General features: G+C 42.1%; 1 protein-coding gene across 1 annotated transcript; it reads left to right on the plus strand.

Moving 5' to 3' along the window:
• The first annotated feature begins 339 nt into the window (after positions 1-339).
• On the plus strand, positions 340-12,313 carry LOC139394938 (protein cornichon homolog 4). Its single transcript, XM_071142835.1, has 5 exons — positions 340-441; positions 947-1,015; positions 7,291-7,403; positions 10,933-11,073; positions 11,266-12,313. Exons 1-5 carry the CDS (start codon positions 373-375, stop codon positions 11,291-11,293), a joined length of 420 nt encoding a protein of 139 aa, XP_070998936.1. The 5' UTR covers positions 340-372; the 3' UTR covers positions 11,294-12,313.
• The last annotated feature ends 102 nt before the right edge of the window (positions 12,314-12,415 follow it).

Genomic DNA, 12,415 nt, shown 5'->3' on the forward strand with positions numbered 1-12,415 from the left:
ATTGCGTTTACGAATTCCCAGTTTATTAACCAAACTCAACACAGGTTACTATTTGGCCGTAGGCCACGCCAGATAAATAAAGGAAACCAGTATCAAACAACGGTGACCCATCTCTTGTTAAGACCAGACGTAAATGAGAATAGCATATGGTCTTAAACTTGCGGTGCTAGTTGAACTACATGTAGTTCACTGCAGGCTATGCTTTGTACTGTGGGCTATTTTTATTTGTATTATACTGTAGGTCTGTCTCATGGGCGGTAGTTTGTACTATCTACTACAGTACGAGAGGTGGCAGCATAGGTAAAAGCTAACTAACAATTTGCACCTATTTTCAAAATAACCGGAAATAGCAGTGAATGCGGAAGACGAAAGATGGAGGCGGCTGTGTTCATTCTATCGCTGGTCGACTGCTGTGCTTTAATTTTTCTGGCTGTGTACTTCGTATCCTTTGCTTGAACGTTAGCTAATACGTTGTGTACTGGATCACTATTGGTATGCTTTGTTATGATCAATACGTTTTTAGCGCTCGTGCTTTGTGGGCACCTGTCTGTGGCAGACGGTGCTAGTTAACGTTGGCATCAATCCGGATCAATCCAATCCGTGCTGCTCTGTCTTGATAAACTGACGTTGGCGAACTAGCCAGCCAGGGCCAGTGAGCCAACGTCCTGTTCGTCCTTTGCACTTTAAAATGCCGTTCTTCTGGCTGTCAACAGCAGTGTTGACATATTTTAGATGCGGTATCTGCAGCTTGTTTTTTTTCCCTAGCAAAAGTTCAGTGGTTACTGTACGCTTAGACTGTTAGTCCTTGTTTCTCACACATTCCCACGCATTCAATGGCTTCCTCGCTCGAGTTAGCTGACATTCAGAATATAGAGAAACTGTTACTGTATAGCTAGCCTGATGCATCTCTGCCTAGACAGTTTACATACCTTAACTTCATGAATAGATAATTACCCTCTCCGATCTAGAGTGTGACTACATCAATGCACGAGCCTGCTGTTCGAAGTTAAACAGAGTAAGCACAGTTGGCATGGGTCATCTTTCAAGTATATATATATATATTTTTGCATGCACACACAGCTAGCTGGCTCTCGAGAACCCAGGGGGCATAGCCTTCCTTTGGGGCTCTCGGTTAAAGGTGTAGACCACCGCTGGCTCACTGTAAAATGATATAATCCCGACACTGTTTTAACGGTTAGAAACATTCAATCTCGTTTGCGATAAGGCTTTGGAAACCTCTGGGATTTAGCTTTCACATTAGCGATAAATAATATTTCAAATACCAAAAGATACACTTGTGAATCGTAAATCGAGCATCACCGGGCCACATTTTGGTGTGCCGGCGTTTCCCAATGTTCTTGAATTTGGGATTTCGTTTTAGGTCATTGCTGGCAGAGCACCCAGCTAATAAAGAGAGATATCCCACCTTGTTACCCACTCCACAAATCCGGGAGGCAGCCTGTGGTCAAAACGAATGCAATCATTATTTTTGACCACAGAACGGGTTAACCGGGAGAGCTAAATCGAACTCCCTTCATTGGAACATTAGATTCCGTCTGGAGTATTTAAAAAATAAAATAATTACACAGCAGGGTGTAACTTTGCCAAACTGTGTACTGTAAGTGTATCTTTTGTGTTTTTTCATCGCTGATATGAAAGTTAAAGCTGCAATATGTAACTTTTTGGCCACTGGTTATAGACCTGTCATTCTCATTGAAAGCAAGTCTAAGAAAGGGTAGATCTGTTGTGTGTGCGCATCCTATGCTTCCGTTCCATTTAGTTGTCGCGTCTTTACTTTAGGTTTTGTACACCATCTTCATTCAAACAGATGAAAATACAATATTTTTGGTTATGGAAAATATATTTCACAGCAGTTTAGACGCTACAATGATTCTCTACACTATACTGGCTTGTTTTGTGAAAAACTGAAATTACGCTAACGTTGAATTTTAGCAACCAGGAAATGGCGGAGCATTTTTATTAAGTTCCAAACATTTCCAAAATCCTATTGCAAGCGAAGTGTATTTACGTTTAGACAGACCATTTGGGTAGGGTCAGGACATTTCCAACTGCAAAAAGGGATGTGGAGTGCCATAGAGCCCCACAGTGGTGTCATAATACCCATAAAACCTGGATAACAGGAAAGTGGTTTCAATCGTTTTCAACCATTAATTTTTCCCGTAGGGGATTTTTAGAAACACTTCAAATAAGGGCTGGGTTTCGTGTAGGCTTACCCTGTCGCCATGTTTTGATAACCATGTAAATCTATCTCGGACAAGGTGACTTATATATTATGCTTTATTTACTATGATTTGAAAATGCTAATTAAGATCAAAGTAGACATGCAAAACGACAAATCCCTGCAAGCTCCTGCAGAACATCGCAAGCTGACACCTTTGCTAACAGGTATTGTGTCAATTTAAAACTTGCATAAGGCAGTTCACATAATTGTCCATTTAAATACATTTAGCCAATTTACTCATTACTATATTTACCTAACATTAGATAGTTAATCCAGAGATTCCTACCTTTGCCTTGATTCGGCAGTCCCGTCCAGATTATCATTGCATTTGTAGTTCTTTATGATAGCCACATTAGCAGCTAATTAGCATTTCATTTTTGGTGGGTAAATACAGGTAAATATATTGATGAAAGTCACTTTATCCTAGAGAGATTTACACAGTTATCAAAAAGTCACGCGAGGGTAAGCCTACATGAGCCCCTTATGCATGAGGCATGCATGAGAGCATCAGCTGTTCCGGACGACTGTGATCACGTTCTCCGTAACCGCTGTGAGTAAGATCTTTAAACAGGTTAACAATCACAAGGCCGCGGGGCCACACGGATTACCGGGACGTGTGCTCCGGGCTGACCAACTGGCAGGTGTCTTCACTGACATTTTCAACATGTCCCTGATTGAGTCTGTAATACCAACATGTTTCAAGCAGACCACCATAGTTCCTGTGCCCAAGAACACTTAAGGAAACCCACCTAAATGACTACAGACCCGTAGCACTCACGTCCGTAGCCATGAAGTGCTTCGAAAGGCTGGTAATGGCTCACATCAACACCATTATCCCAGAAACCCTAGACCCACTCAATTTGCATACCACCCAAACAGATCCACAGATGATGCACTCTATTGCACTCTACACTGCCCTTTCCCACCTAGACAAAAGGAACACCTACGTGAGAGTGCTATTCATTGACTACAGCTCAGCATTCAACACCATAGTACCCTCAAAGCTCATCACTAAGCTAAGGACCCTGTCACTTTAACCATACCTACATGTGCATACTAGCTCAATTAGCCTGACTAACCGGTGCCTGTATATAGCCTTGCCACTGTTATTTTTCAATGTCTTTTTACTGTTGTTTTAAAAAAAATTCTTTACTTATCTATTGTTCACCTAATACCTATTTTTTACTTAAAATTTGCCCTGTTGGCTAGTAAGCATTTCACTGTAAGGTCTACTACACTTGTTGTATTTGGCGCAAGTGACAAAAAAACATTGCTTTGATTATTTTAAGTGTTTCTGAAATCCCCTATGGGGAAAAAGCAATGGTGGAAAATGTATTGGAACCATTTCCCTGTTCGACCGCTTGATTCCATGGGTATTATGACTCATACTGATGTACTCTATAGGACTCATGATAAGCTGTGTGCAGAGCAGACATGAGACAGAACCTCATATTTTGTTAATGTTGGTATAGGTTTAAGGGAGTGAAATATTAAAAATAGAAAATCGGACCTCTCTGAAATGAAAATGGCTGGCCCTCCATACAGTAAAATATATTTGACCTAAACCCTCCCTGAACGCTTAAAAAAATCAGCCCTCCCCTATACCCAAAATACAAATTAACATACACAGTGGATAGCAACTTTGACTCTCCTGAACTGCCACTGTAGTCCTACACAGCACAGCCATTGGTTAGACAGCAAACAAAAACATTTTTGATTAGCAAAAGCAGAGCAGGCTGGGGCTCAGGGTTGGATTATCCATTGCAGTGTGTAATGCAGCCTAGTTTCATTTACACCATCCCAGCAGCTATCTTAGAAATATAACTTTACTATGTGCCTCTCAAGCATGCACTTCATAGCCGATAGGCTATGGATCGTTTGATTGAGACCACGCTAAATAGCCTATATGCTATGGCTCATTTGATTGAGACCACACTAAATAGCCTATAGGCACATTTGATATTGAGTGCCCAGCAGAGAATCAGAGATGAGGGGCGGTATCGGACACACATTGATATATAGCCTAATAAGCAACTACTACTAAATCTCAGAGAAATATTGACATTTCAATCTACACTGCTCAAAAAAATAAAGGGAACACTAAAATAACACATCCTAGATCTGAATGAATGAAATATTCTTATTAAATACTTTTTTCTTTACATAGTTGAATGTGCTGACAACAAAATCACACAAATTATCAATGGAAATCAAATTTATCAACCCATGGAGGTCTGGATTTGGAGTCACACTCAAAATTAAAGTGGAAAACCACACTACAGGCTGATCCAACTTTGATGTAATGTCCTTAAAACAAGTCAAAATGAGGCTCAGTAGTGTGTGTGGCCTCCACGTGCCTGTATGACCTCCCTACAACGCCTGGGCATGCTCCTGATGAGGTGGCGGATGGTCTCCTTAGGGATCTCCTCCCAGACCTGGACTAAAGCATCCGCCAACTCCTGGACAGTCTGTGGTGCAACGTGGCGTTGGTGGATGGAGCAAGACATGATGTCCCAGATGTGCTCAATTGGATTCAGGTCTGGGGAACAGGCGGGCCAGTCCATAGCATCAATGCCTTCCTCTTGCAGGAACTGCTGACACACTCCAGCCACATGAGGTCTAGCATTGTCTTGCATTAGGAGGAACCCAGGGCCAACCGCACCAGCATATGGTCTCACAAGGGGTCTGAGGATCTCATTTCGGTACCTAATGGCAGTCAGGCTACCTCTGGCGAGCACATGGAGGGCCGTGCGGCCCCGCAAAGAAATGCCACCCCACACCATGACTGACCCACCGCCAAACCGGTCATGCTGGAGGATGTTGCAGGCAGCACAACGTTCTCCACGGCGTCTCCAGACTCTGTCACGTCTGTCACATGTGCTCAGTGTGAACCTGCTTTCATCTGTGAAGAGCACAGGGCGCCAGTGGCGAATTTGCCAATCTTGGTGTTCTCTGGCAAATGCCAAACATCCTGCACGGTGTTGGGGTGTAAGCACAACCCCCACCTGTGGACGTTCCACCCTCATGGAGTCTGTTTCTGACCGTTTGAGCAGACAAATGCACATTTGTGGCCTGCTGGAGGTCCTTTTGCAGGGCTTTGGCAGTGCTCCTCCTGCTCCTCCTTGCACAAAGGCGGAGGTAGCGGTCCTGCTGCTGGGTTGTTGCCCTCCTACAGCCTCCTCCACATCTCCTGATGTACTGGCCTGTCTCCTGGTAGCGCCTCCATGCTCTGGACACTACACTGACAGACACAGCAAACCTTCTTGCCACATCTCGCATTGATGTGCCATCCTGGATGAGCTGCACAACCTGAGCCACTTGTGTGTGTTGTAGACTCCGTCTCATGCTACCACTAGGGTGAAAGCACCGCCAGTATTCAAAAGTGACCAAAACATCAGCCAGGAAGCATAGGAACTGAGAAGTGGTCTGTGGTCACCACCTGCGGAACCACTCCTTTATTGGGGGTGTCTTGCTAATTGCCTATAATTTCCACCTGTTGTCTATTCCATTTGCACAACAGCATGTGAAATGTATTGTCAATCAGTGTTGCTTCCTAAGTGGACAGTTTGATTTCACAGAAGTGTGATTGACTTGGAGTTACATTGTGTTGTTTAAGTGTTCCCTTTATTTTTTTGAGCAGTGTATTACAAATTACATAACCCTCCCCTGGACTAGATTAAGAAAATACTAACCCCTCCCCTTGACTAAAATTGATAAAGCATGACCCTCCCCCATTTTCCTTCAGGTAACCATTCTCTAAATGTTAATCCATCCCTAAATCCATTTGAAAGAAATCACTTTTTTGTCAGGATCCCTTTTTGATTTAGATCCCTTTTTGATTTGCCCATGGGAAAAGTGGTCAGAAAGTGACTTTTTGGACCTGATTGCCAAAAGGTTCAGGAGATAAAGATGCTAACAGTTTACCAATTTTGCGTACCCCACCATACCATGAGACATCCATGTCTTCTTCACTGGAAAAGATAGTTGGAGTTTAATATAATTTAAAAGCTTAAAAACAGTTTTGTCAAACTATTTTATTTCTTGGAGAGAAAAAAATTGGAATATATTGAAATATATCCTATTTCACATCATCTAAGGTTTCTGTGTTGTGCCTGCCATCGGTTGAGACACAACATGCTCTTGAATACAGGTTGGGTGTCATTTCAATCATAGAAATATAATTCATAGAATGGAACTATCCCTTCAGGCCATTGCAATTTAGCTGGTACACTATTGCAATTTAAATTGACATTTTAACTTCTAATTACTACCACAAAGATGACCGCCCATCGTCGACTGTCAACGTAAATAGTTATGCCAATTCTATTATCTATATTTCTATGGTTTCCTATGGACGATTGACAGTATAATTTGAAACAACAGGTTTCCAGTCAACGTTCGCTGATGTGTGGCCCTCCAACCATCTTTGTGGTACCATTTGAAATTTGACGTTTCAATTTTATTCCCATATTTGTACATCAGCCAGAACATGACACCCGCCCTTTATTCAGGAGCAGGTTGTGTCTTAACCGATGACACAACACAAAAATCCTGTCAAATAGGGTCTAAGCTACAGCATATGCGAATAGCGTTTTTAGATAATTGACAAAGGTAAAAAATAAATGATATTACAAAAATAAATCTACAAATTATCAAACAATTTGACAACCCTGTTTGTAAGCTTTTAAATGATATAAATCTCACCCGTTTATCTTTTCCAGTGATGACGACGTGGTATGGAGGGGGGTATGCAAAATGGGTTAACTTTGAGCACCTTTATTTCGTGAATGTTTTGGAATTCAGGTCCAAAAAGTCACTTTCTGAGCATTTCTACAATGGTTAAATAGGCCTATGTATGGAAGGTTTCATTCAAATCAAAAGGGGTGCAGTCAAAAAGTTACTGAATTCAAATGGATTTACCCTACATGTAGTTAGTAACTTTGAACTTCCTGACTTATAATTCTGTGGCACGTTGTCTCCAGTTGTCTTTTTATCTATTGTGTCCCGTATGCTTGTGCTCATATACTTTTCATAATGTGTATCTGCAGTGGGTTGTACCAGAGCTGGTAGGCCAGGCCCTGGCAACAGTGCTGATGCTCGTCTCGCTGCACTGGTTTGTCTTCCTACTCAACCTGCCTGTGGCCGCCTGGAACATGTACAGGTAAATACGCCGTACCTGCTGTTTGAGATGACAACTGAATGTTAGTTTTTTTCGATTGCTAAACGACAGTGGGCACAACTGGAGTCACATGTGCAAAACTCTAACTACAGTCTGCACTACCAACAGTCACCTGAGCTAAACAGTTCACATCACCTGCAAAACTCATTCCAAGCAACACAACTCTTAACACTGTACTCGATACCATCTACTGTATCTTGCCTATGCTGCTCTGTACCATCACTCATTCATATATCCTTATGTACATATTCTTTATCCCCTTACACTGTGTACAAGACAGTAGTTTTGGAATTGTTAGTTAGATTACTTGTTATTACTGCATTGTCGGAAATAGAAGCACACGCATTTCGCTACACTCGCATTAACATCTGCTAACCATGTGTATGTGACAAATAAAATTTGATTTGATTTGATGGCTCAAAACACGCTCAGTGCAGCCAAACACTATGCACAACCCTCACTGAGATAACACACACTGTCACTCAGAACACACTGAGAGTAAAAACACTAGCATCAAACACCAATACAGAAAATACAAACTTTTCATCTTTACAGTTTGAACAATTTCAGTGACTTCATACAAAGTAATATTTTCTTCAAAGAAAAGAGTGACATTCTTTCACGTGATTTATTAAACTTTTTAGAACATAACAATTCTTTAAGGTAAATTAAAATTAAATTAGCAGTTTGCTTCAATAGTCTGTAGTAATTTACGGAATTACAGTAATGAGAAAAAAAAGGTAGAAACTAAAATTACATACTGTAATTCGAACAAATAATTGAGGGGCTAATCCTGCCTCTCTCTAGCATCAGGCCACAGGTTTTCTTCAACATCCCATCTAATGTTTTCTCTTGCCATGCACCTGGGGAAAAACCTTCTGGAGTGCCTTATCCATCCCTGGCAGTCCTATGGAATCGTGTCCTCACATCCGGCACGCATGGCTTCCAAAAGAGACATTTGGTCATGTGGGTGGTGACCAAACACTTTCCACCTCCAGGCAGAGATAAACTCCTCTATTGGGTTGAGGAAGGGTGAATATGCAGGCAGGTACAAAACCATAAATCTGTGATGTGCTGCAAACCAATCTGTGACAGCTGCAGAGTGGTGAAAAGCAACGTTATCGCCAACTATGACAAAAACTTGGAGGTTTCTTACTGGCTCCCCCTGTTCTGCTGGCACTAGCTGAGCATAGAGCTGTTCTAGGAAAGCTATAAGCCTTTCTGTGTTGTATGGGCCAATGAGTGGTGTGTTGAGAAGCAAACCATCATTGGCCATTGCAGCACACATGGTGATATTTCCCCCCCTTTGGCCTGGAACCTCCACAGTGGCCCTTTGACCTATAACATTCCTTCCTCTGCGCCGTGTTTTGGCAAGGTTAAATCCAGCTTCATCGATAAATACAAATGAACGTGGTCTTTCCAGTGCTTCCACCTCCATTACTCTCTGAAAAACAGTAAGTGCACAGTTTTACTGTAGAAATGCTAGTGTTTTTTTATACTGTAAATATTTTGTATAGCTGTGTACGTAACCTCAGACGTCTTACCTGGACATATTGGTATCTTTGCTCTTTTACCCGTTCACTGTTTCTCTCGAACGGTACAGTGTATAACTGTTTCATTGTAACTTGGTGTTTCTTTAGGACTCGAGCAATAGTTGTTGTGCTGACAGAATTAACATTTTCAAATATATCATTATCAGCCAGCACTCTATCTTGAATCTCCCGCAGTTTTATTGCATTGTTGACAACAACCATGTCAACAATAGCATTTTCCTGCGCATCTGAAAATATTTTTCCTCTTCCCCCTGTTGGGGGCAGCCTTTGGGTCCTGTTGTAAAAATATATTTTACAGTCTGTGTAAATATTCTATAATTGCAATACAAAATAGATTCCTGTAATGTTTTCATTTACTGTAAGGATGTAACTCTCACCTGTTTGCATGATGGATAATTCGCATTACAGATGCCACTGTGGATTTTTGCAGATTGGGTTGCACCCTCAACCCTGCCTCTCTCAATGAGAGACCATGGTTCACGACATGGTCTATAAGTGTAGCCCTTATTTCATCTGAAATAACAGCTCTTTGTCTTCTTTGTCTTCCTCCACGCATCCGCCCTCTCCCTGCCACCCTTCTCCCTCCACGAATCCATGTTCCTTGTTCCATTTCCAAAATGAGTCTTTCTGAGCTCTACCTATATATACTGTAATATATGTGTGTGTTCACTAACAAGTCTAAAACAAGGCACCTGCTTACTTAGCCTTTCAGCTGAAATTGCAATCAGCAGTGTTTGAAAGGCACAAGGCTGAAATCTATTCCGTTTTGAATGTGTGGTTCACAGTTTTGACAGCAGTGTGTTAGCATTTGAACAAAGGGCTGTAAATCCACAGTGTTGTGCAGGTTGTGGTTAAAGTCATGGGATAAGTGTGTAGAGTTTTGAAAGCAATGAAAAACGAACTAGAGTTTGGTCCACATGAACTGCTGCTGTGCAGACTGTAGTTAGAGTTTTGCACATGTGACTCCAGTTGTGTCCACTGTCGTTTAGCAATCGAAAAAAACTGTAATGATCAACGGCAACTTATTTTCTTATGTGAACAGTAAAGCCACTTTTGTGTATGAGGAGTGAGGGGGTCCACGCAGAGATGTCATCAGTGGCTTTGTGTAAACCTTACGATACACTTTATTTTTTAATTTACATTGAAATTAATTTTGTGACGTCAGCATACAAACACAACACAAATTACATGCAGTACTGAAAACTGGAAAGTTAGTATACAAATCACACATTTCCATGTTCACATATTCTACTGTCTGACCGTGTATTGGGCATGCGTCTGTCCTATGTCCCACTGTTTACCAGGCTGATGGCTAATGGAAGGAAACTTGCCTTCCTCCTATTCTTACTGAACAGTGAGACCCTTAATCGCCTTCTGGAGGGCAGCAGCTCAAATCATTGGGCAAGATTGTGTGTGGGTTCCTCTATGATGCTCTTGGCCTTGTCCCTTGCCTGTTTATCATAGTGGCTCGGAAGCCCCCTGCATTGCAGCCCGCAGAGCTTGGACCCCAGGTTCAGTCCGCCTGAGAACACCCTTATTAGCCACTGACTGCCCACCGTACCAGGCCAGGAAACAGAAAGCCAGCACACTCTCTATATGGCAGGTGTATGATGTTCTGAGTGTTGGCATTAACAGAGGGTGTGCTGTCCATGATGGTTCCCAGGTACCTACAACTCCACATTCTCTATCTCTTCACCAATCCGGACTAGGTGGCTCACTGTGTCTGCCTTCCCCCAGAAATCAGTGATGTTATTGAACTTCCCCCAGGAAGTGACGTTATTGAACTTGACATCCTGCTCAGCAGGAAGTCCAGCACCCACAAGTAATACTATAACTACCCTAGCCCATGTAAGCCCTTTTCAAACTCCCCAACTCTTAGAGATATATGCCAACCCCAAGCAGTTGTTCTTTTGTCTCAAGTGTTGTTAGTTTTCCTCTACCTATTGTTTATCCGACAGGGTTTGGAAGGTGCCCATGGGAAACATGGGGGTGTTTGACCCCACTGAGATCCACAACCGGGGACAACTAAAGTCTCACATGAAAGAGTCCATGATCAAACTCGGCTTCCACCTGCTCTGCTTCTTCATCTACCTGTACAGGTAAGAGACTGGCCCTTCCTGTCTGGTATTCTATATGCTAGCCGCTGTCATATGTTACAGTACTAACGTAGCTAATCTTACTGCTTCTTCATTTATTGCTTAGTACAGGATAACTTTGATGTTTAGCCTGAGCTTAAGTTTAGTTTTATAGTCACTTCAGCACTTGTCACACACTTCCTTTCTCCTCCACAGCATGATCCTGGCACTGATCAACGATTGAGATCCCCATGGCTGTTTTAATCCAATTGGCCAAATCACAAACTAATCAGTATGTGGTGTTCAATATGTCCTGGTCCTCAGTCCTCTGCTCAGCTGGAGTCACATGACCTTACCCCCCCCCCCCCCCCCTCCCTTCTGTGTTCTCATAACTGCCCTGGAATAGTGTGCGCGCTCGCTTGTGCACGTGGGTATGTGTGTGTTCTTTCGTTCAGCCTGTGTCCAACAATGCTGTCCATGCACTGCTTCTCTGGGCAGATGGAAAACATGACAATCGTACAGGTGCCTACGATTTAGCATTTACAGCCAAGAGCCAATCACAACAGCTAGAACATCCTCTTGCAGCTTGGCGAATGCCATATTTGATTGTCCATTTTTTTTGTTTGTTTCTCTTGTCAACATGCTGGAAAATCCTTGAATTGAATATCCTTTGCAGAATACTAACCTGCGTTTTGGCGATCTATTTCTATTATATTTTCTTGCAGTCTCTCTTAACATCAATAAGTTATAGATCTGACATCCCCTGACTGCTGAAAGGTGCACATTTGATTGGTATTATAAAACAAAAAGTGTTCTCAGGGGAATACATGCAGCTGGATTGGAAAATGGTTTTATCACTCTGACTGTGTATCAATGGGCAATATAACCTTGGGCTCGATTCAATCCATAGCGCTGAAGCGCAATTTCATTTAAGGCCATTTCCAATTGAGCTGACATGCAGCATTTATCACGAATGCGGGAACATTGCCTTTTAAATTTGTATCGCGCTTCAGATTGAATCAAAGCCCTCGTCTGTATGATAGTTGTATTACATGTCACTATGTATGACAGAAGCACATTTATTACACATCACTATGTATGTCAATGTGAACACTTTATTTGTACAGTTTCCAGCCAAATGTACTCCATGGGGAAGGGCGCGTGTTTCCGATTGTTTAGCTCAAACTAAAATGACTGTCAAGTTTCATTTTTGCTTTTGAAAATAATTTGTGGGGTTTCTTAAATAAATAAACTTGAAAGAGAACACTTGGGTGTCTTTTTCTTGTGAGATTGTATCAACCCGTATTGAGGTAGGGCTAATGCAAAGTGAAACCTGGGGAGATTTACGCATGTTCTGAGAATATAA

Source organism: Oncorhynchus clarkii, chromosome 3 (genome assembly GCF_045791955.1).
Source record: "Oncorhynchus clarkii lewisi isolate Uvic-CL-2024 chromosome 3, UVic_Ocla_1.0, whole genome shotgun sequence".
Lineage (NCBI taxonomy): Eukaryota > Metazoa > Chordata > Actinopteri > Salmoniformes > Salmonidae > Oncorhynchus > Oncorhynchus clarkii.

Coding starts and splice junctions, on each gene's coding strand:
- LOC139394938 (XM_071142835.1), top strand. CDS start 373: ATGGAGGCGGCTGTGTTCATTCTATCGCTGGTCGACTGCTGTGCTTTA. Junction 442..946: donor TTTTTCTGGCTGTGTACTTC/GTATCCTTTGCT, acceptor CTTCATGAATAG/ATAATTACCCTCTCCGATCT. Junction 1,016..7,290: donor GCTGTTCGAAGTTAAACAGA/GTAAGCACAGTT, acceptor GTGTATCTGCAG/TGGGTTGTACCAGAGCTGGT.